This window comes from Symphalangus syndactylus, chromosome 9 (assembly GCF_028878055.3).
Source record: "Symphalangus syndactylus isolate Jambi chromosome 9, NHGRI_mSymSyn1-v2.1_pri, whole genome shotgun sequence".
NCBI classification, from domain to species: domain Eukaryota; kingdom Metazoa; phylum Chordata; class Mammalia; order Primates; family Hylobatidae; genus Symphalangus; species Symphalangus syndactylus.
Window position 1 is genome coordinate 70,773,824 of NC_072431.2, and position 23,249 is coordinate 70,797,072.

General features: G+C 43.6%; 1 protein-coding gene across 10 annotated transcripts in view; it reads right to left on the reverse strand.

Annotated features, from left to right (window-relative positions):
- Nucleotides 1-23,249, reverse strand: part of CRCP (CGRP receptor component) — a 42,844-nt gene that overhangs the window by 14,549 nt on the left and 5,046 nt on the right. For 2 of the 10 annotated variants that reach the window (XM_055293007.2, XM_063646448.1), the window contains exons 2-4: nt 14,249-14,285; nt 10,856-10,954; nt 6,439-6,533 (exon numbers count right to left, since the gene is read on the reverse strand). In XM_055293007.2, the coding sequence (XP_055148982.1) occupies nt 6,439-6,533; nt 10,856-10,954; nt 14,249-14,285 (231 nt within the window). Of the gene's footprint in view, nt 1-6,438; nt 6,534-7,604; nt 7,698-10,855; nt 10,955-14,248; nt 14,286-15,658; nt 15,667-23,249 lie in introns of those variants that run through there. The other 8 variants (XM_063646446.1, XM_063646447.1, XM_055293009.2 and 5 more) reach the window with 6 other exon arrangements.

Sequence of the window (23,249 nt, forward strand, 5' to 3'; positions counted from 1 at the left end):
AGGAGAAATCCAATCTTTCTGGCCAGGGGACTGAGAAAGGCTGGAGACCGAGGAGGAGTTCACAACTCAATGGCAGCTCCCCCAGGTGGGGACTAGCAGCAGGTGTAGCCCAGAAGGGAGCCCTTGCTGTCCAGAGTGCCCAAGAGTCATTTTTTCCTTTTCCCTTTTCTACTTTCCCTGCTCTGCTCCAAGGACAGCTCTAGTAACAACCATACACAGGTGGGCAGGTAAACCTTTGAGAGAAACTCGGAACTTGTGGCTAGAGGACCCAAAAAGGGGTATCATGCGGGCCAGAGAGTAGGAGCAGGGAAATTCCAGAGAGCTAGAGAAGGGGACTCCTCCAAATTTGAATATCAATCAACACAAATTCTAGATTCACCTGAGCTATTTATGTGCAGAACAGCACCAAAACAGCAAGCATGGAACAGACCCAGCACAGCAAAGACCCCAAGTGAGAAGGGAGCGAGTTACACCACCAGTCCAGTCCCATATGCAAAGACCCAGAGTGGGTTTCAAAATCAAATGACACCGAAATCCTTGCCCCGGAAGGCAAGACCGACTTGAAGTCTGAACCTAATTGGATTGACAGCCTCCTAAAACACAAACCAGAAGCTTTTAACAGGACCCAGAGTCTTAACAATATAATACTCAAATACCCACGATACAATCTACAATTACCTCGACCACGAAAATATGACTCATTCTCCAGGGAAAAGATAATCAACAGATGCCAAGCCCATGATGACATGTTAAAATTATCAAGATTCTAACTATTATAATAGCTGGGCGAAAAAGTAAACATTCCTGAAATGAATGGAACAATACTAGTTCTCAGGAAAGAACAGAAGTTACAAAAAATAACCAAATGGAAACTTTAGAACTGAAAAATACCTGAAATGAAAAATTCACTGGTAGGCTTGATAACGGAAGATGCCAGAACAATCTGTGCGTACAAACAGATCAACAGAAATTATCCCATTAGACTTTGAGGCTGCAGTGAGCCTGAGGGCGCCACCACACTTCAGCTTGGGTAACAGAGTGAAACCTTGTCTCTACTAAAAAAAGAGACAGGGAAAAAAAAAGAGAAATTATTCCATTTGAACTACAAAATTTTTTAAAAAGAACAGAGCCTCAAAGACCTGTACAGCAGTATCAGAGGTTTACCAGTTGTGTTTTTGGGAGTTGAAGAAAAGGAGGAGAAAGAGATTGGGACAGAAAAAATATTTCAAAAATAGTTGAAAACTTCACAAATGTAGTAAGAAACATAAATTTACATAATCAAGAAGCTCAGCAAAAATAAACTGGGGAAAAAAAGCTGGAACATACTATTATCAAATTATTGAAGACCAAAGACTTGATAATCTTTTTTTAAATTTATTAAAAAAAAAATTTTTTTTTTGAGATGGAGTCTCGCTCTGTCACCCAGGCTGGAGTGCAGTGGTGCATCTTGGCTCACTGCAAGCTCTGCCTCCCGGGTTCATGCCATTCTCCTATCTCAGCTTCCCGAGTAGCTGGGACTACAGGAGCCCGCCGCCATGCCCGGCTGATTTTTTTTTTTTTCTTGAGACGGAGTCTCACTCTGTCGCCCAGGCTAGAGTGCAGTGGCGCAATCTCGGCTTACTGCAAGCTCCGCCTCCCGGGTTCACGCCATTCTCCTGCCTCAGCCTCTCCGAGCAGCTGGGACTACAGGCGCCCGCCACCACGCCCGGCTAATTTTTTGTATTTTTAGTAGAGACGGGGTTTCACCGTGGTCTCGATCTCCTGACCTCGTGATCCGCCCGCCTCGGCCTCCCAAAGTGCTGGGATTGCAAGCGTGAGCCACCGCGCCCGGCCTTTTTTTTTTTTTGTATGTTTTTAGTAGAGACGAGGTTTCACCGTGTTAGCCAGGATGGTCTTGATCTCCTGACCTTGTGATCCACCGGCCTCGGCCTCCCAAAGTGCTGGGATTACAGGCATGAGCCACTGCGCCCAGCCTAAAAAAATTTTTTTAGGCTAGTGAAGTGAAGCAGTAGGAGTAGAGAGGGTATAAAAAAAATCTTAAAAGCAGCCAGAGGAAAATGACACATTAGGGTAAGGGTGATAGCAGATTAAAAATTTTTTTAATTAATTATTTTTCAAAATACAGAGATGGAATCTCACAATGATGCCCAAGCTGGTCTCAAACTCCTGGCCTCAAGTGATCTTCCTGCCTCAGCCTCCCAAAGTGTTGAGATTACAGGCGTGAGCCACTGCATCCAGCCTGATCACAGATTTCTAGTAAAAAACTGTGACAGCCAGAAGTCACTGAAATGACATCTTAAAAGTTCTGAAGGAAAAGATCAATCAACCCAGTGAAATTATCCTTCAGGAATGAAAGGAAATAATGACATTCTCAGCTAAATGAAAATAAGAGAATTTGTAGCCAAAAGACCTGTTCTCAGAAAAGTGCCAAAGGAAGTTCTTCCTGGTGAAGTAAATGATAAAAAGGACACAGGGGCTGGGCGCGGTGGCTCACACCTGTAATCCCAGCACTTTGGGAGGCCGAGGCGGGCGGATCACGAGGTCAGGAGATCGAGACCTTCCTGGCTAACACGGTGAAACCCCGTCTCTACTAAAAATGCAAAAAATTAGCCGGGCGAGGTGGTGGGCGCCTGTAGTCCCAGCTACTCGGGAGGCTGAGGCAAGAGAATGGCGTGAACCCCGGGGGGGCGGAGCCGGCAGTGAGCCGAGATTATGCCATTGCACTCCAGCCTGGGCAACAGCGAGACTCTGTCTCAAAAAAAAAAAAAAAGGACACAGGGCACTTCAGGAATAGAGAGCAAAAGAAATGATGACATCTTGGGTAGACATAAAAGACTATTTTTGTTCTCTTAAGTTCTTTAAAATATGTAAGAATATAGAAAAGTAAATGTAAAAACACTACTAATAATATGTAGATTATATGTTTCAATGTATGTAGATTATATGTTATAAATACAACCATAACACAAAAAGAAGGTAAACAGACTTATATACACTAACTGGTAAAATATTAACTCTGGACTATAAATGGTCAAGCATGCATATTATTAACCCTACTAGTAACCTAGTAGGGATCCCTACAGTAACTACTAAAAACAAAAATAAAAAGATACAGCCAAAAGGATACAAATCTTTTTAGCTTTATAGATATAGAAAAAGCAAGTGACAACATTCAACATCTAATCTCAGCAATTTGAACTTCCTACACCCGGTAAAAGACATCCATGGAAAACCTAAACTAGCATCATACTTAATGGTGAAGGACTGACTGTTTTCCCTTAATATCAGGAACAAGATGAGGATGTCTGATCTCACCACTCCTACTCAACATCGTCCTGGAGGCCCCAGCCAGGGCAATGAAATAAGAAAACGAAGGAAAAGGCATACAGATGAGAAAGAAGTAAAACTCTGTTTGCAAACACCATGACTGTCGCATAGAAAATCCTAAAGAATACTAAAAAAGTTGCTAGAACTAGTAAGTGGATTTATCAAGGCTGGAGGGCATAAAATCAATATAAAGTCAGCTGTACTTCTATATCAGCAATCAACAACTGAAAATGAGCATCATTTATACCTATTTCATAATGCAAAATTATGAAATAGGTATAAATCTAAAAAAATTTGTGCAGAACCTGTGTGCTACACTGTTTTCATGGACTAGAAGGTTCAGTATTGGTGGGTTGTTTTTTTTTAACCTTTGACTGATGTTAAATTATTATTATTATTAAATTTTTTTTTTTTTGAGACAGTCTCACTGTGTCACCAGGCTGGAGTGCAGTGGAGCTCACTGCAAGCTCCATCTCCCAGGTTCAAGTGATTCTCCTGCCTCAGCCTCCCGAGTATCTAGGACTACAGGCACCCCCGTCACCACACCAGCCTAATTTTTTGTATTTTTAGTAGAGACGGGGTTTCACCATGTTGGCCAGGATGGTCTCGATTTCTTGACCTCATGATCCACCCACCTCGGCCTCCCAAAGTTCTGGGATTATAGGCATGAGCCTCCGTGCCCGTACGATCTTACATTATTAATATTGTCAAGATGTCAATTCTCCCCCAAAACTGACCTATAGATGTAACGCAATCCCAATCAGAATCTTAGCAGGATTTGTTCCAGATATCAACAAGTCAATTCAAAAATGTATACACAGGCCAGGCACGGTGGCTCACACCTGAAATGCTAGCACTTTGGGCGGCCAAAGCAGGAGGATCACCTGAAGTCAGGAGTTCAAGACCAGCCTGGCCAATACAGTGAAACCCTATCTCTACTAAAAATACAAAATTGGCCAGGCACGGTGGCTCACACCTGTAATCCCAGCAGTTTGAGAGGTCAAGGTGGACGGATCACCTGAGGTTGGGAGTTCGAGACCAGCCTGATCAACATGGAGAAACCACGTTCTCTACTAAAAATACAAAACTAGCCAGGTGTGGTGGCAGATGCCTGTAATCCCAGCTACTGTGGAGGCTGAGGCAGGAGGAATCACTTGAACCCGAAGGCAGAGGTTGCAGTGAGCCGAGATCGTGCCATTGCACTCCAGCATGAACTCACAAGAGTGAAACTCCATCTCAAAAAAAACCAAACCAAACAAAAAAAAAAAAGGGCTAGTTTTCTTCTCATGTCAACTCCTGATGTATGACGTTTTCAATTTTAAAAGGTTGAACTCATTCCAGACCAAGAAAAGGAACTGGAAACTACAAGAACTCACAGAAGATGATCAAGCCACTTTTGCCTCAAGCAAACACAAACGTCAAAGGACTTCATTGATCAACTTTATAAAAAATACTTTAACTTGTAAACCCTACTTTTCATCCAATTTGGTCTGAATTCTGGGAGTGGGGGTGATGCGATATGTCATACAAACTGGGACTCCAAGAAAAGTTTTTTTTTTTTTTTTGAGACAGAGTTTTGCTCTTGTTGCCCAGGCTGGAGTACAATGGCACAATCTTGGCTCACTGCAACCTCCATTTCCCAGGTTCAAGTGATTCTCCTGCCTCAGCCTCCCTAGTAGCTGGGATTACAGGCATCTGCCAGCACGCCCAGCTAATTTTGTATTTTTAGTAGAGAAGGGGTTTCTCCATGTTGGTCAGGCTGGTCTAGAACTCCCAACCTCAGGTGATCCGCCCGCCTCAGCCTCCCAAAGTGCTGGGATTACAGGCATGAGCCGCCACGCCTGGCCAAGAAAAGATTTTTAAACCCCATTAAGATTTGTTCCTCATGGCACATGTATACATATGTAACAAACCTGCACGTTGTGCACATGTACCCTAGAACTTAAAGTATAATTTTGAAAAAAAAGATAAATAAATAAAAAAAGAAGGAAGAAAGGTCTTCTCCTGCATTTACCCATTCAAACCAGAGTTAGTACTTGATTAATATATTTCAATTCTGTCTTGTTTTTTCCCCATTTCTACCACATTATCATATTTCCTTCCTTTCAAAACAATTTAGCTTATTTTATTAACATTTTGAGATCAGCTCGTGACATTTAATGTTCTCAATAATTAGAGAAGAATTAATTTGGTTAGCCTAGAATACACTCGTGTTTCTAAATTAGTAAGCTCATTTTCATCTAGATAATGGGAGGCTAGAGGGGTCCTGCTTTAAGAGTAGAACTATTGGTTCTACCAATTTTGGCTTGCAGGCACTGTGTCTGTAAGAACCAAGTGGCCGTGATCCTCAGCTCTTGGTGTGAAGTGCTTTGTAAAGTTTATCTGAATTGAATCATTAGGGAAGAAGCAGTGTTAATAACATAGAAATGGTTGGCCCTGTTCACATTAATGGTTAATAAATAAGGTTGCATCATTTATGGCTTCTGGAGTCCAAAAAGGACATCTACACATATTGTTTCCATGAAGACACCACCCTTCACCCTTTCCCCAGCTTTGTGAGTTTAGCAGATGATCCTTATTTCAGTGGTGGGGATAATCAAACTCAGAGAGGTCAAATACCTTTTCCAAGGTCATGGTGCTGTAAGGGGCAGAAAGTGGACTACAGCCCAGGTTCCCCGATTCCAAGCTTGTTATGCTGTGGTCAGATGCTAGCAGTTGGGAGTTAGCAGATATAAATAAACTGTATTTTAGCCCATTTTATTGAGATCTCTACTCATGACCTAAATTTGCCTTCTTGTCCATGAGGCATTTCCATTTCCCCTCACCCGTCTTTTTTGAGAATGTAAATTAATCTCTGCTAACTTTGCAGAATAAGCAGGCAGAGTAATACAGTATCACTAGGATAAATGAACTTTCTTCATTTATTAAAAAAAAAAAAAAGATCTGTTCCTTACTCTAGTCCTTATGTATAACTTTCAGTTGTTTCGTCTACAATACTATAATCCTCCTTTAAATCCAAACCCAGCTGAATATCAATACACGGTTGCTACGACTGTAGCAACTATCATTTCACCATGTGTCACTATCTTCCTACTTAAGAGATTTACTTACTTGGTCAACTTGTGGCTTTTCAATGCTGTGAGAAATTCTCTGACAATCTCAGGACTCTGGTGCCTGCATGGTGTTTTTGATATGTATTTTAACGTCTGGCAAAAAAAAAAAAAGCCAAGCATAAGACGAAGAACCCTGAATGAGAAAAAACGAAGGCAATGGCTGTAATTAAAATTCTAAAATTTTGTTTGTAAAAATCCTGTAGAGGCCGGGCATGGTGGCTCACACCTGTAATCCCTGCACTTTGGGAGGCTGAGGTGGCCAAATCACCTGAGGTCAAGAGTTCGAGACCAGCCTGGCCACCACGGTGAAACCCCATCTCTACCAAAAATACAAAAAATTAGCTGTGTGTGGAGGTGCACGCCTGTAATCCCAGCTACTAGGGAGGCTGAGGCAGGAGAAACACTTGAACCCGGGAGGCAGAGGTTGCAGTGAGCCGAGATCGCACCATGGCACTCCAGCCTAGGTGACAGAGTGAGACTGTCTCAAAAAAAAAAAAAAAAAAAGAAAACAAAAAAGAAAATCCTATATAAAACAAAAAGGCATTCAGGAGAGCCAATCTTCGTGTAATTAGAATTCCTGAAAGAGAAAACCAGTAGCTAGAATAGGAAGAATAATTAATGAAATTTTAGGAGAAAACTTTTCTGATCTCAAAAAAAAAAACCTCAATCTGACAATTGTGTTATATTTTGAACAATTTTTTTAAAGAGAGGGAACCCAAAGAATAAAATAAATTGCCATGAGTCTACACGGATATATACGACTGAATAAATAAACGGGTAAGAAGAGACAACTTTTTCTTTTCTTTTTTTTTTTTTTTGAAAGGGAGTCTCGCTCTGTCGCCCAGGCTGGAGTGCAGTGGCGCGATCTCGGCTCACTGAAAGCTCCGCCTCCCGGGTTCATGCCATTCTCCTGCTTCAGCCCCCCAAGTAGCTGGAACTACAGGCACCCGCCACCACGCCCAGCTAATTGTTTGTATTTTTAGTAAAGACGGGGTTTCACCATGTTAGCTAGGATGGTCTCCATCTCCTGACCTTGTGATCCGCCCGCCTTGGCCTCCCAAAGTGCTGGGATTACAGGCGTGAGCCACCGCTCCCCGCCAGAAGAGACAACTTTTTCTTATGTAAGAATTCTAACTCTTAGGAGCTGGGAACAGTGGTGCATACCTGGAATTCCAGCACTATGGGAGGCCAAGGCAGGAAGATCACTTGATCCCAGGAGTTTGAGACCAGCCTGGGCAACACAGCAAAATCCTGTCTCTTAAAATAAAAAAAAAAAAAAATTCTAACTAATAGGCATAGAAAGAATGAGAAATTTTTTTTTCTTTTTTGAAATGGAGTCTTCCTCTGTCTTCCAGGCTGGAGTGCAGTGGCACGTTCTTGGCTCACTGCAAGCTCCCCCTCCCGGGTTCACGGCATTCTCCTGCCTCAGCCTCCTGAGTAGCTGGGACTACAGGCGCCCGCCACCATGTCCAGCTAATTTCTTTTTGTATTTTTAGTAGAGACGAGGTTTCACCACGTTAGCCAGGATGGTCTTGATCTCCTGACCTTGTGATCCACCTGCCTCGGCCTCCCAAAGTGCTGGGATTACAGGCGTGAGCCACCGCACCCGGCCAAGAATGAGAAAAATTTTTATTTATTTATTTTTATTTATTTATTTATTTATTTTTTTTGAGACGGAGTCTCGCTCTGTCGCCCAGGCTGGAGTGCAGTGGCGCAATCTCGGCTCACTGCAAGCTCCGCCTCTGGGGTTCACGCCATTCTCCTGCCTCAGCCTCTCCGAGCAGCTGGGACTACAGGCGCCCGCCACCATGCCCGGCTAATTTTTTGTATTTTTTTTTTTAGTAGAGACGGGGTTTCACTGTGGTCTCGATCTCCTGACCTCGTGATCCGCCCACCTCGGCCTCCCAAAGTGCTGGGATTACAAGCGTGAGCCACCGCGCCCGGCCGAGAAAAATTTTTAAATCACTCTCAGGCAATTGTACCATAGTCATAACTACTGCAGGAAAGACCCACCAATAAATGCTAAAATTGACGATTAAAAGCGTAAGCAAAGGGTAGGCTGTTTTCCTAGCTGCAAAGCATCTCCCACAAAATATTTTTTAATTACTGTGGTGGTTTTAACATACATCCACAAATTCTTTGATATCCCTCCCTTCAAGAGGTGGAGTTTAATCTCCCCACCCCTCTTCCCCTTGAATATGGACTGAACTTTGTGAATCCTTTCATCTTATTTATTTATTTATTTATTTATTGAGATGGAGTCTCGCTCTGATGCCCAGGCTGGAGTGCAGTGGCGCAATCTCGGTTCACTGCAAGCTCCACCTCCCGGGTTCACACCATTCTCCTGCCTCAGCCTCTCTGAGTAGCTGGGACTACAGGCGCCTGCCACCACGCCTGGCTAATTTTTTGTATTTTTTTTTTTTTTTTTTTTAGCAGAGACGGGGTTTCACCGTGGTCTCGATCTCCTGACCTTGTGATCCGCCCGCCTCGGCCTCTCGAAGGGCTAGGATTACAAGAGTGAGCCACTGCGCCCGGCCAAATCATTTCTAACATAATGTGGAAATGAAGAAACAGTAGCTTTACAGTGCAGAAACCAGGCAGATACCATCTTAACCAAATGACCAAAGTTAACAACATCACCCATAAGAAACATCGATATCATGTACCCCCAGAAATCATGACACGAGAAGGAGAGATTACCTCTGTGGTACTCTTCCTCAAAGCCATAGGTTCTGTGTAATCATCATAAAACATCAGATAATCACAAATCAACGGACATTCTACAAAATACTTGACGAGCCCTTTGGAAGTGTCAAGGTCATGGAAGACAAAGGAAGAGTAAGGATACAGATTGAATGACATTATGGGGACATGTTAACTAAATACAAAATGGTATCCTGAACTGAATCCTGGAACCCAGAAGACAGCAAAGGGAAAACAGGGTATTCAAATAAAATTTAAGCTTAGCTTAATAGTATGTACCAATGTTAATTTCCTGGTTTTGATCACTGTACCATGGTTATGTAAGATATTAACATCAGAGAAAACTATGGGAAGGGTACATGAGAACTCCCAGCACTGTCTCTACAACTTTTATGTAAGAGAAAAATGGCTGGGCACGGTGGCTCACGCCTATAATCCCAGCACTTTCTCTATGTTTATGTAATGTAAGAGAAAAATGGCTGGGCATGGTGGCTCACGCCTGCAATCCCAGCACTTTGGGAGCCAGAGGTGGGCAGATCACATGAGGTCGGGAGTTTGATACCAGCCTGACCAACATGGAGAAACGCCATCTCTACTAAAAATACAAAATTAGCCGGGCGAGGTGGTGCATGCCTGTAATCCCAGCTACTCAGGAGGCTTAGGCAGGAGAATTGCTTGAACCCGGGAGCCAGAGGTTGCGGTGAGCCGAGGTTGCGCCATTGCACTCCAGCCTGGGCAACAAGAGTGAAAATCCGTCTCAAAAAAAAAAAAAAAAAAGAAAAGAAAAGAAAAACGATTTCAAAATAAAAGGTTTTTCTTTTTTTCTTTGATTTGCAATGGCGTAATGCTCTCATGATTACACAGATTTTGTGGCTTTTGAGGAAGAATATAGATATAATTTCGGAGGAAATATAATTACATATTTTGGAAGGAATCTCAAACTTGAAAAATAAACAATAGCCTTAAGCGTGTAAGTTCCCAGCACTTTGGGATGCTGCAGTGGGAAGATCCCTTAAGCCCAGGAGTTCGAGACCAGCCTGGACAACAACAAAAAATAGCCAGGCATGGCAGTGGATGCCCATAGTCCCAGCTACTTGGGAAGCTAAGCTGGGAGCATCACTTGAGCCTAGGAGGTTGAGGCTGCAGTGAGCTGTGATCCCCTTTCAAGGAGAAGTGAGGGCAATCTTTTACACTATTCCTTCTAACTTTGTAGCTGGCTAAACTCTAAACTTGACCAAACTCCTCTCACTTTTATAAGCAGAATAAAAATCAGGTTAGAGTAGGCTGGGCGTGGTGGCTCACGCCTGTAATCCCAGCACTTTGAGAGGTCTAGGCAGGCGGATCACGAGGTCAGGAGATGGAGACCATCCTGGCTGATATGGTGAAACCCCGTCTCTACTAAAAATACAAAAAATCAGCCAGGCGTGGTAGAGGGCGCCTGTAGTCCCAGCTACTCAGGAGGCTGAGGCAGGAGAATGGCATGAACCCGGGAGGCGGAGCTTACAGTGAGCGAAGATCTTGCCACTGCACTCCAGCCTGGGCGACAGAGTGAGACTCCGTGTCAAAAAAAACAAACAAACAAAAATCAGGTTAGAGTAAAACTATTCAGATCATATAAAAAGCGATCTTGATTTCAGCTGCCAGTCATTGGGAGAATAAACCCCCCTCTCTCAATGGTACTTTAGGTAGGTCTACCAGAAGCCCAGCCTTACTTCATAGGTGATAGTGTTCAAGTTCTGTTGCCCAGAGCTGTGTTTATTCTTTCCACTTTCTTTACGCTGCTCTTTCAGATCAGTTAGTAACTGAAACACCTAGGAGGAGATACAAAAAAGACGTTTATGAATAAATTTGAGAAATATATCTATCCAAGGTCAGTGGTTTTGAAGGATAAACAGGAAAGTGTAGTACTTCCTTTCACCCACCCATCACCCAGCTTCCAACTCTTGGATTTGAGCAAATATGAGTCCCAGAGGCATATTACATTTTTAAAAAATGTTCTTTTATATAAGCCAAATAATCAAAATTGATTAATTTACTTAAAATATTTCAAATATTCCCTATCAATATGTACATCACTAATCTCCTCTGATCTCAAAAATATACTATTTGAAAGCAGATTTTCTTAAAACAAATATTTTGTTAAAAAAGAATTCTGGGTCCGGGCACGGTGGCTCACGCCTGTAATCCCAGCACTTAGGAAGGCTGAGGTGCGCAGTTCACGAGGTCAGGAGATCAAGACCATCCTGGCTAACACGGTGAAACCCCGTCTCTATTAAAAATACAAAAAATTAGCCGGACGTGGTGGCGGCGCCTGTAGTCCCAGCTACTCGGGAGGCTGAGTCAGGAGAATCACTTGAACCTGGGAGGCAGAGGTTGCAGTGAGCCTGGATGGTGCCACTGCACTCCAGCCTGGGTGACAGAGCAAGACTCCATCTGAAAAAAAAAAAAAAAAAGAATTCTGCTTCTCTAGTATAAAAATCTAATATAATAATTTCTTTCTGGAAAAGAAAAATTTTGGGGCAAGTGATAAGACAGTTTACCCCCCAAAAAAGAAAGGAAAAAATGCTATGGATCTTTAGAAGCAAACTTTTCCACAAGGATAAAACATACATGTATTAGTGCTGGGGGAAGGGGGGAATCTCAATCTCATTCCTGTTTTAGAGATTCTACCAGAGAAGTGAAGAAAATGCAGGCTCACACACCATCACTAGATTCAATGCAACCCCTCTCATCTGCTGTTCCTTTCAGAAATAGTGGCATGAGATCAATGAATGCAAAGTTTCCCCAATGGATAAAACACTCAAACACCTAGCAAAGTCCAAACTGGACAAGGAGGCTCCTAAAAGCCAAAGGCTTGGCCAAAAACCATTCAACCATTTCCTTCCTGTTCTAAGCTGTAACCACTTAAGACTGAGCCTTTAGGGAGGAAAGAATATGGCCAACTCTGTTTATTCTACTACCTTCTTTTTTGTGGGGCGGGGATGGGGAGCACCACAAGGGGGGCGGTTTCTTTCTTTTTGCTGTCTTACACTCTGGGAGTTTTTTTTGGGGAAAACGGTCTCAAAACCTGTCTCCCAGGCTGGAGTACAGTGGTCATCACTGTAACCTCAAACTCCTGGGCTCAAGCGAACCTCCCCTCTGCCTTCCAAGTAGCTAGGACCATAGTAGGTGTTTGCTACCACGCCCAGCTAATTTATTGATTGATTGATTGATTTGATTTGATTTTTTTTGAGACGGAGTCTCGCTGTCGCCCAGGCTGGAGTGTAGTGGCACAATCTGGGCTCACTGCAGGCTCTGCCCCCCGGGTTCACGCCATTCTCCTGCCTCAGCCTCCTGAGCAGCTGGGATTACAGGCGCCTGCCACCTCGCCTGGCTAATTTTTTGTATTTTTAGTAGAGACGGGGTTTCACCGTGTTAGCCAGGATGTTCTCGATCTCCTGACCTCGTGATCCGCCTGCCTTGGCCTCCCAAAGTGCTGGGATTACAGGTGTGAGCCACCGCGCTGGCCGCTAATTTATTTTTTTAAGAGCTGGGGGTCTTGCTAGGTTTCCCAGGCTGATCTCTAACTCATAGCCTCAAGCAATCTTCTTTCCTTGGCCTTCCCAAGTGCTGAGATTACAGGTGTGAGCCACTGCACTTAACCTACTACCTTCTAGACCTCCTGAGTCTTCCTGAGTTTAGACTCCAGCACATAGAAAATTCACAGTCAGGCTGGGCGCAGTGGCTCACGCCTGTAATCCCAGCACTTTGGGAGGCCGAGGCGGGTGGATCACGAGGTCAGGAGATTGAGACCATCCTGGCTAACACAGTGAAACCCTGTCTCTACTAAAAATACAAAAAATTAGCCGGGTGAAGTGGCAGGCGCCTGTAGTCCCAGCTACTGGGGAGGCTGAGGCAGGAGAATGGCGTGAACCCCGGGGGGCAGAGCCTGCAGTGAGCCGAGATCACGCCACTGCACTCCAGCCTGGGCAACAGTGAGACTCTGTCTCAAAAAAAAAAGAAAATTCACAATCAAGGTGTAAATGGTTCTTTCTACACCTGGGGTGAGCCTATCAGATGGTTTTGCTAGTGCCAAATAGGAGGCAAAAATGCTGGAATATCTCCTCTCTTACCAACCTTTTTCCTTTCTCCAGCAATCCCACCCTAAGCCCCAAAAATTCTACATTTCTTAATTTCTACTATTCAAAAAGGTAAGCCAACTAAACTCCCTCTCTTTTTTTATTTTTTAAGTAGGGATGGGGTTTCACCATGTTGGCCAGGATGGTCTCGATCTCCTGACCTCGTGATTCGCTGGCCTTGGCCTCCCAAAGTGCTGGGATTATGGGCATGAGCCACCACGCTCAGCCTAAACTCACTTTCAAAATAAGGATGTTAATACCCATAAGACTATTTGCAATGTATAAAAGCATTATAAATATATAAATATATCCAGGGTGATAACTAGGAAAAATGATAAAAATTTTAATGGGAAATTTTGCAGACAGAAACAGCCTTAAAATATATGCTTCTATCCTATGACTACATCCCAAATGATGATCTAGAATCTTTGAGATTTCGAGAAGGTTGCCTCCTCTAAATTAGAGTCTTCCCAACTTCCCTGAAGTACTATGTATAATGTGTCAAGCTTACACTATTCCAAGGTCCACCAGATGTTGCCATGTCTTATTTTAAAGTGGAAAATCCAAATAAATTCAGTCATTTCTTTTTTCTTTTTCTTTCCTTCTTTTTTGAGACAGAGCCTTGCTCTATTGCCCAGGCTGGAGTGCAGTGGCGCATCGTAGTTCACTGCAACCTCCGCCTCCTGGGTTCAAGTGACCCTCCTGCCTCAGCTGGGATCTGAAGTAGCTGGGACTACAGGCATGTGCCACCACAGTCAGCTAATTTTTGTATTTTTAGTAGAGACTGGGTTTCACCATGTTGGCCAGGCTAGTGTTGAACTCCTGACCTCAAGTGATCCACCCGCCTCAGCCTCCCAAAGTGCTGGGATTACAGGCGTGAACCACTGCACCCAACCTGAATTCAGTCATTTCTAACCAAAATGAATTTAACAATCTCAGGAGCAAAGGGCAAACTATCAGAGAGGAAAATGTAACAGTCCAATTTACCTCGTAGTTACTGAGAAGCGCAGAATTGGCATCCTTCCTGAAAAAGAAAAGTAAGCTATCATCAGTCTGGGCTCACACCCCTTTCTGGGTATCAAATTCTGTAAAAGAATTCCTATCAAGATATAGTAGTCCACTTTTTGAATGTAGGGACTACAACCTAAAATTGAAACTGAGAAATGTCCTAAGTCCAACATGGTTTAGCTAACTGTGGGCAATTTCACAGCAGACTCGAGAACAAAGTGCTGTCTCATCCCACAGCCATGTCCTCTCCCCATTACTATCTGCCTCCCATCAGCTATTGACATCTTAGGCAGCCACGTCCTCCTGCTGAATCAACAGAAATGGCCCACTTAACACTAATGTCACCACTGGGAATTCCAGCCATGGTCAAGTATCCTGCCAAATATCCACCATGCTCCCAAGGTGTTCACTACCTACGTCAACTCAACGGGTACAGTCAGGGTGGCAAGCAGTGGCCAAAAGCCTGCTTCCCTGTGTAACAGTTAATCCAGGCAATATGCCATCTTTCCTGAGTGAAGAAACACAACAATGTGACATATATTAAATCACAATCGATCCACTCTACAATAGCATATCAGAAAGCATTGTTTTCGGCAGTCTGGAGGCAGTGGAGTATGACAAAGAACATAGTTTTGAAATCAGATTTGGGTTCATATTCTAGCTCTTCCATTTATGTGCTGTGAGAATTTTAGTTAAGTTAATTACTCCCTAACTTTTCCTTCTACAATAAAAATGGGATGAAACTAGTATCTAAAAAGTGTGGCCTGGATTCTAAATCCAGCTCCTGAATTCTTTGGCCATGTGAATCTGGGCAAGTTACTTAATCTCATTATGCTTATATTTCCTATCTATGAAATGGCAACTATAGTATCAACCTTATAAGACTGTTCACAGGGTTCACTGGAAACATGTAAAGTACCTGGAACAGGCCAGGCGCGGTGGCTCACGCTTGTAATCCCAGCACTTTGGGAGGCCAAGGCGGGCGGATCATAATGTCAGGAGATCGAGACCACGGTGAAACCCCGTCTCTACTAAAAATACAAAAAAAAAAAAATTAGCCGGGCATGGTGGCGGGCGCCTGTAGTCCCAGCTACTCGGAGAGGCTGGGGCAGGAGAATGGCGTGAACCCGGGAGGCGGAGCTTGCAGAGAGCCGAGATTGCGCCACTGCACTCCAGCCTGGGTGACAGAGCAAGACTCCGTTTCAAAAAAAAAAAAAAAAAAAAAAGTACCTGGAACATAGTAAGTGTTCAATAAGCACCAACATTATCATTACTACTACCTGTGCAACTACCACTACCACCAGTTCCGCCTACCTCATCAAACTGTTACGATAAAATGAGACAACAAATTTTTAAAAGTTTAGAATAGTTCTTGGTACTTGTATTAACATCTCCATAATGGAAGACTATTATTTGTAAAAGATATTATCTCAGTTAGTTCTCACTGAAAACCCTGTGATGTAGGAGCTATTCATATGATTCCTACTCTATAGAGATAAAGCACAACTCAGAAATTAAGTAACTTGCTCAAGGTCACACAGTAAGAAGTCTAAATAAAGTGGAAGGTAACTATAGAACTGTGGGAAATGAGACTGAACTGGATGAATGGAAACTGGTCATGCAGAATCCTGAAAAATCAGGTAGAGGGGTCTGCACTTGACATATTGTGCAACAGAGACCCCTGTATGTTCTTAAACAGAGAGTGCGGCGAGATGATGCAAATGATGACCCAAGACTTCAAAAGCATGGGCCAAACAGATAGGTGACTTACCAGTCAATAAATAAAGCAAAACCAACAGTGGTTCACAAAGAGATAGACCTCGGCCTTAGGTCATCAGCAGTGATGTCAGAACTATAATCAAATCAGCTCTGTGAAGCTTACCAAATGCTACCAGTGATTCAAGCTACGATTTCACAAAAGTGCTGCTTTGCCCAAATGACCACAAACACACTCAAGTCACAAACAGTATCATATTTGAAAGGAATCTAACACAGGAAAGACAATGTATAATTAGTGCATGTGACAGAGTTCATTTAAAATTGAAAATGACAAATCAAACCACATGTCATCTCTGCCTGCTTAATCAGGAAATCAGCCCACTGGCTTCTTCCTATCTTTGCTTGAAATTGAGTTATAACTCCCTGTGCTCTCCAAAATATGAGGCATTAAAATATCCCTTCCTGGAATACTTGACTGGAGAAAAACTATGAATGTTATTTCTCTTCAGAGCCACTGGATCCATCACAGGTGCACTGTTACAACTTGATTTCCAAATAATGGCCCCTTCTCTGTCATTCAGAATATTCCACATGGTGGGAAATTTGTCCTTGGCCAAGTTACTACCCCACCAAACAAGTCAATAGTGTAAGGCAAGAATCCAAAGAACACTCTCTGCCTCTTCCAGAACAAATATAAAGGAGGAAAACTCTCTTTCACATGAGTTTTAATGAATCTGTGTTTTGGGATCAAGAGAACCAACTGATGTTTACATAGGTACTCTGTGTAACAGACTCTGGCTGACAGAAGCTGATTTATCCATTGATTTTATCAGGAAGATAAATTTTTTTAAAACCCAGCTAAATATTCACAGAATAAATGCCAATCAATGTATGCTAGGCCTTTATTTAATAAAATGTCAAGAGGTACATTATCTACCTTTTATAAAGTCCTAAATGAGCTGTTATGTATTGGGAAATGTTTTTAAAGGCAGTTTTTATCCTTGAGAAGTTACTGTAACCACCACTAAACGACAGGTTGTTGGCAACAGGATATGGTGAAACCAGACAGACATCAACTTAATCAAGTTATCCAATTTCACAGCACCAATGATGTGATGCATGAGAAAGACACATCCCTCAGAGCAATCTAGCCCCAAGATGTTTAATTCAAATCTATCCATGAGGATATAATCAGAGAATTCCAAACTGAGGAACAGTCTTCAAAACAACGGGGTTAGATTTAGACTCTTCAAATATCAACGTCATCTGTCACAGTGCCAATGTCACAAAAAGAAGCTAAGGAAACTTCCAAAGGAAAGGAAATTAAAGAAACATGACAACTAAATGCAATGTGCAGTTCTTCACTGGATCCTGAATTGGGAGGAAAAAGAACACTATTAGGGCAACTAAAGAAATGTGAGTTTACATTGTATCTTAATAATAGTAGATATATCAGCGCTAAGTTTCCTGAGTGGGATAAGGCGATTGTAGCTACACAGAATGCCCTTTTTCAAGAAGGGGTGAAATGATCTGCTATCTACAACTCTCTAATGGTTCAGTAAAGTAAGTGTGTACACCTGTGTATGGAGAGAAAGCTCATGCCTGTGCAAAAGAAATAAGAGAATGCCAGGCATGGTGGCTCACACCTGTCTTCCCAGCTACTCCGGAGGCTGAGACAGGAGGATCGCGTCAGCCTGGAGTTTGAATCCAGCCTGGGCTCAAGTGTCTAATCAAAAAAAAAGAAAGCAAGAAAGAAAGGAAGGAAGGAAGGGAAGGAGGGAAGAAGGAAGGAAGGAAGGGAGGGATGGAGGGAGGAGGGAGGGAAAAGAAAAGAGAAAAAGGAAAAGGCAGCAAATATCAGAGTCAAAATGTTAACAAGTGGTGACTCTAGGTAACGCGTATACAGGTATTTGTGGCATTCTTTTTATTTTTATTTATTTATTTTTTTTTGAGAAGGAGTCTCGCTCTGTCTCCCAGGCTGGAGTGCAATGGCATGATCTCAGCTCACTGCAAGCTCCGCCTCACGGGTTCATGCCATTCTCCTGCCTCAGCCTCCCAAGTAGCTGGGACTACAGGCACCCGCCACCTGCCCGGCTAATTTTTTGTGTTTTTGGTAGAGATGGGGTTTCACCGTGTTAGCCAGGATGGTCTCGATCTCCTGACCTAGTGATCCACCTGCCCCGCCTCGGCCTCCCAAAGTGCTGGGATTACAGGCGTGAGCCACCGGGCCGGCCTTTTTTTTTTTTTTTTTGAGAAGGAGTCTCGCTCTGTCACCCAGACTGGAGTGCAGTGGCGTGATCTCGGCTCACTGCAAGCTCTGCCTCCTGGGTTCACGCCATTCTCCTGCCTCAGCCTCCTGAGTAGCTGGGACTACAGGCACCAGCCACCACGCCCCGCTCATTGTTTTGTATTTTTTTAGTATAGACGGGGTTTCACCGTGTTAGCCAGAATGGTCTCGATCTCCTGACCTCATGATCCGCCCGCCTCGGCCTCCCAAAATGCTGGGATTACAGGCCTCAGCCACTACGCCCGGCCCCCCCCACCCTTTTTTTTGAGACAGAGTTTCGCTCTTGTTGCCCAGGCTGGAGTGCAATGGCATGATCTCAGCTCACCGTAACCTCTGCTTCCCGGGTTCAAGTGATTCTCCTGCCTCAGCCTCCCAAGTAGCTGGTATTACAGGCATGAGCCACCACACCTGGCTAATTTTGTATTTTTAGTAGAGAAGGGGTTTCTCAATGTTGGTCAGGCTGGTCTCGAACTCCTGACCTCAGGTGATCTAACCGCTTTGGCCTCCCAAAGTACTGGGATTACAGGCGTGAGCCACCATACCAGGCCTCTAAAAGTTTTTTAGAGCTACTAGAACTTAATAGACACATCTAGCAATATAAACGTAGAAGCTATTGATCTCTACAAAGCAGGAACTGTCTGCTCTACAGCTAACACTTCAGTATTATGTAATATATTCACATGCAATCAGACGTCTAGAAACTGCTTACCAATACAAAACTTCATATTCTCCTGTAGGACTTAGAATAGTACTCATTTTACGCTGGGCGCAGTGGTTCATGCCTGTAATCCCAGCACTTTGGGAGGCCAAGTCGGGCGCATCATGAGATCAGGAGATCGAGACCATCCTGGCTAACACGGTGAAACCCCGTCTCTACTAAAAATACAAAAAATTAGCCAGGCGTGGTGGCGGACGCCTGTAATCCCAGCTACTCAGGAGGCTGAGGCAGGAGAATGGCGTGAACCCGGGAGGCGGAGCTTACAGTGAGCCGAGATCGCGCCACTGCATTCCAGCCTGGGCGACAGAGAGAGACTCCATCTCAAAAAAAAAAAAAAAAAGAAAAAGAAAAAAAGAACAGTACTCATTTTATTGACATATGTTTAAAGCAAATACTCCAAGTGCATTTTAAAGACTGTCTAGAAAAAAGTCCAGGGACTTGTGCACACAGAGGAGAGACCATGTGAGAACACGGCAAGAAGTATGTAATCTGCAAGCTCAGGCAAGAGGCCTCAAAAGAAACCAAACCTGCTACACCTTGATCTTGGACTTCCAGTCTCCAGAACTGTCAAAAAACAAGTTTTTGCTGTCTAAGCCACCCAGTGTCTGGTGCTTTCTAAAAGCAGCCCTGGCAAATTAACATAGCAATGCTTGAGTGAAAAACAACAACAACAACAACAAAACCAACTGTCTAAATCTATACTACAGGCAGGCAGTTACTTAATTTCCTTAAGTAATGAATTAGATGACTGAAGCTGACTTTCTATTTGACACTTCTTGTAAAATTTGCTTAAAATGGTGAGTCAATTAAATGGATGTAAACAACTACTTGAGGAAACTGAATTCCAAATAAACAGAACAAAATGATCTCTTGGTGAACTTTCCTTAGAAGCAAACACATACACAAATGGCGCACGTGAACAGTGCCTTTTTTTTTTTTTTTTTTTTAGACGGAGTCTTGCTCTGTTGCCCAGGCTGGAGAGCAGTGGTGCCATCTGGGCTCACCGCAAGCTCCCCCTCCCGGGTTCACGCCATTCTCCTGCCTCAGCCTCCCAAGTAGCTGGGACTACAGGCACCCGCCACCACACTCGGCTAATTTTTTGTATTTTTAGTAGAGATGGGGTTTCACTGTGTTAGCCAGGATGGTCTCGATCTCCTGACCTCGTGATCCACCCACCTCGGCCTCCCAAAGTGCTGGGATTACAGGCGTGAGCCACTGCGCCCGGCCAAACAGTGCCTGTTAATTACCACACAGTCAACTCTTACGCAGGCAATGACGAAAAGAATTGCTCAAATTCTCCTATGCCCAACCTATGCTATCAAGTCATGCTCTGAAAACCTAAACTCTGGTACAAGCAAACTGGGCAGCTTCTGAAGTCAATGAAAAACTTAACTTGTAGCATTCTCTTGGGAGATAGCAAATGAGTATCCTCTTTCCAGTCCTGTTACTGGGTTGTTATAGTACCTATTACCCACCTTTTCTTTTTTTTTTTTTTTGAGACGGAGTCTCGCTCTGTCGCCCAGGCTGGAGTGCAGTGGCGCAATCTCGGCTCACTGCAAGCTCCGCCTCCCAGGTTCACGCCATTCTCCTTCCTCAGCCTCTCCGAGTAGATGGGACTACAGGCGCCCGCCACCACGCCCGGATAATTTTTTTGTATTTTTAGTAGAGACGGGGTTTCATCGTGGTCTCGATCTCCTGACCTCGTGATCTGCCCAGCCTCCCAAAGTGCTGAGATTACAAGCGTGAGTCATCGCGCCCGGCCTACCCACCTTTTCTAAATATGAGTATTTCTGGCTGTAAAAGGAAAGAAATCCTGACACTACCTCAAAAAGATGGTACAGAGGATAGTGTCTATTTGCCCAATTATATAAATTATATTCAAGAATAAAAGAGTGGACACAAACCTTTCCAGCCATATCAATGATCATTTATAGACAAAGCCAAATAGCAAATACCTTATATATAGAAATACCTAATTTTGCTATATAAATATTTTGCATGGTGGCGCATGCCTGTAGTCCCAGCTAGTCAGGAGGCTGAGGCAGAAGAATTGCTTGAACCCAGGAAGTGGAGATTGCAGTGAGCTACGATTGCACCACTGCACCTTAGCCTAGGTGATGGAGCGCAACTCCATCTCAAAAAAAAAAAAAAAAAAATTGTATCCTTTTACTTGACGAAAATACATTTCCAAGTAATGGTCAAGAAGTTTTTATTTTTAAATTGTCAATCAAATAAAGCATAAATATTCCTCCCCTTTAATAAATTTCTGGGCCAGCGCGGTGGCTCATGCCTGTAATCCCAGCACTTTTGGAGGCCGAGGCGGTAGAATCACCTGAGGTGAGGAGTTCAAGACCAGCCCAGCCAACATGATGAAACCCCATCTCTACTAAAAACACAAAAATTAGCCAGGCAGCTACCCAGGAGATTGAGGCAGGAGGATAGCTTGAATGCGGGAGGTGGAGGTTATAGTTAGCCGAGATTGCACCATTGCACTCCAGCCTGGGTGACAAGAGCGAAACTCCATCTCAAAAAAAAAGAAGAAATTTCAGGTATTATTATTATTATTATTATTATTATTATTATTATTATTATTATTATGTATTAGTTACTTAGTAGGTATTTCCTCAATAAGAATTTTAAAAAGTAGCAAAAACTTAAGGGAGTTGTTCATTGTGCCTCCTCACTTCAGGTTCTGGGAGTGTCTGATAGAGGTACAATATACAGGCATCCTCTGGTATGTATTGGAGATTGGTCCCAGGACCCCCACATACACCAAAATCCGAACACGCTTGTCTCCCAGAGAGCCTTGCAGAACCAGCAGCTAGGAAGCCAGCTCTCCACATACGTGGGTATATTCTCATCCCTCAAATACTGTATTTTCATTCTCTGCGTTTGGTTGCAGATGAGGAACCTGCAGACACAGAGGGCCAACTGCATTTATTTTTTAAGATCTGCATATAAGGAGATCCATGAAGTTCAAGCTCATGTTGTTTAAGGGTCAACTGTATCTGCAACTCAAGGTTCTGCTAAAGATCCTAAGGAGCAGACTTCCAAAGGTCACGCCTCCTGCTGAAGACCAGGTGAGGACCAGAAGTTAGGCTTCCAGACCTTTCCACTCCAGGGCCCTTCCACTCCCAAATCACGTCTATCTCAGGAAACCTCATTTTCCCATGATGTACTAGCTGCAAAATTCTTGATTGGTTACAGGAAGTCACTGACTACTTGGCAGAAGTGGACAGGCTGTTACAAGAACAAAAACCCCTTGATTCAAACCATTTCACTTAGGCAAATCAGAAAATATACATGCCTAGCAACTAGGATGCTAGCTAATGAATTTATCCAGTTGGCTCTCCTTAGCCTCAGGTTCCACATCCTTAGATTCAACCAACCTCAAATGAAAAACATGCAAAAAACATTTTTTTCTTTTTCTTTATTTTCTGAGACGGGGTCTCACTCTATCACCCAGGCTGGAGTGCAGTGGTGCGATCTTGGCTCACTGCAAGCTCCGCCTCCCGGGTTCACGCCATTCTCCTGCCTCAGCCTCCCGAGTAGCTGGGACTACAGGCGTCCGCCACAGCGCCCGGCTAATTTTTTCTATTTTTAGTAGAGAAGGGGTTTCACTGTGTTAGCCAGGATGGTCTCGATCTCCTGACCTTGTGACTCCCCCACCCTCAGCCTCCCAAAGTGCTGGGATTACAGGCATGAGCACTGGGCTGCAAAAAAAATTTTTAAAGAAAATGCTACATTGTTGCTGACATGTACTACGTCAGGATGGCTGCCTCTGTAATGAACATGGATAGACTACTTTTTGTCATTATTCCCTAAACAACACAGTACAACTACTATTTACACAGCCTTTACATTGCATCAGATATGACAAGTTGGTTGATAATCAAACAGTTTTTCCTCTGCTCTCACTCGACAACAATCAATACAGAAGACTTCTGTGACCAGATGTGTGGGGATTTCTCTCTACCAATAAGCAAGCAATCAATTCTGCAGCCAACACCAGCTGGGTGCCTTCCAATCCAATTCAATTCAGACACTATCTGAAAACAGTGTGAGATTCCACAGGCTGAGGGCTCAGTCTCAGAAGGCTGCCCCTACTTCAGACACCAGTCACACATGTCAGGGCCTCCAGAACTTCTCAATGGCGGGCTTCAAGCTGCAGTTCCCAAGACCTCCTCTTTAGGCTTCATTAATTTGCTAGAATGGCTCACAAAACACTTACTTAGGTTTACTGGTTTATTATAAAG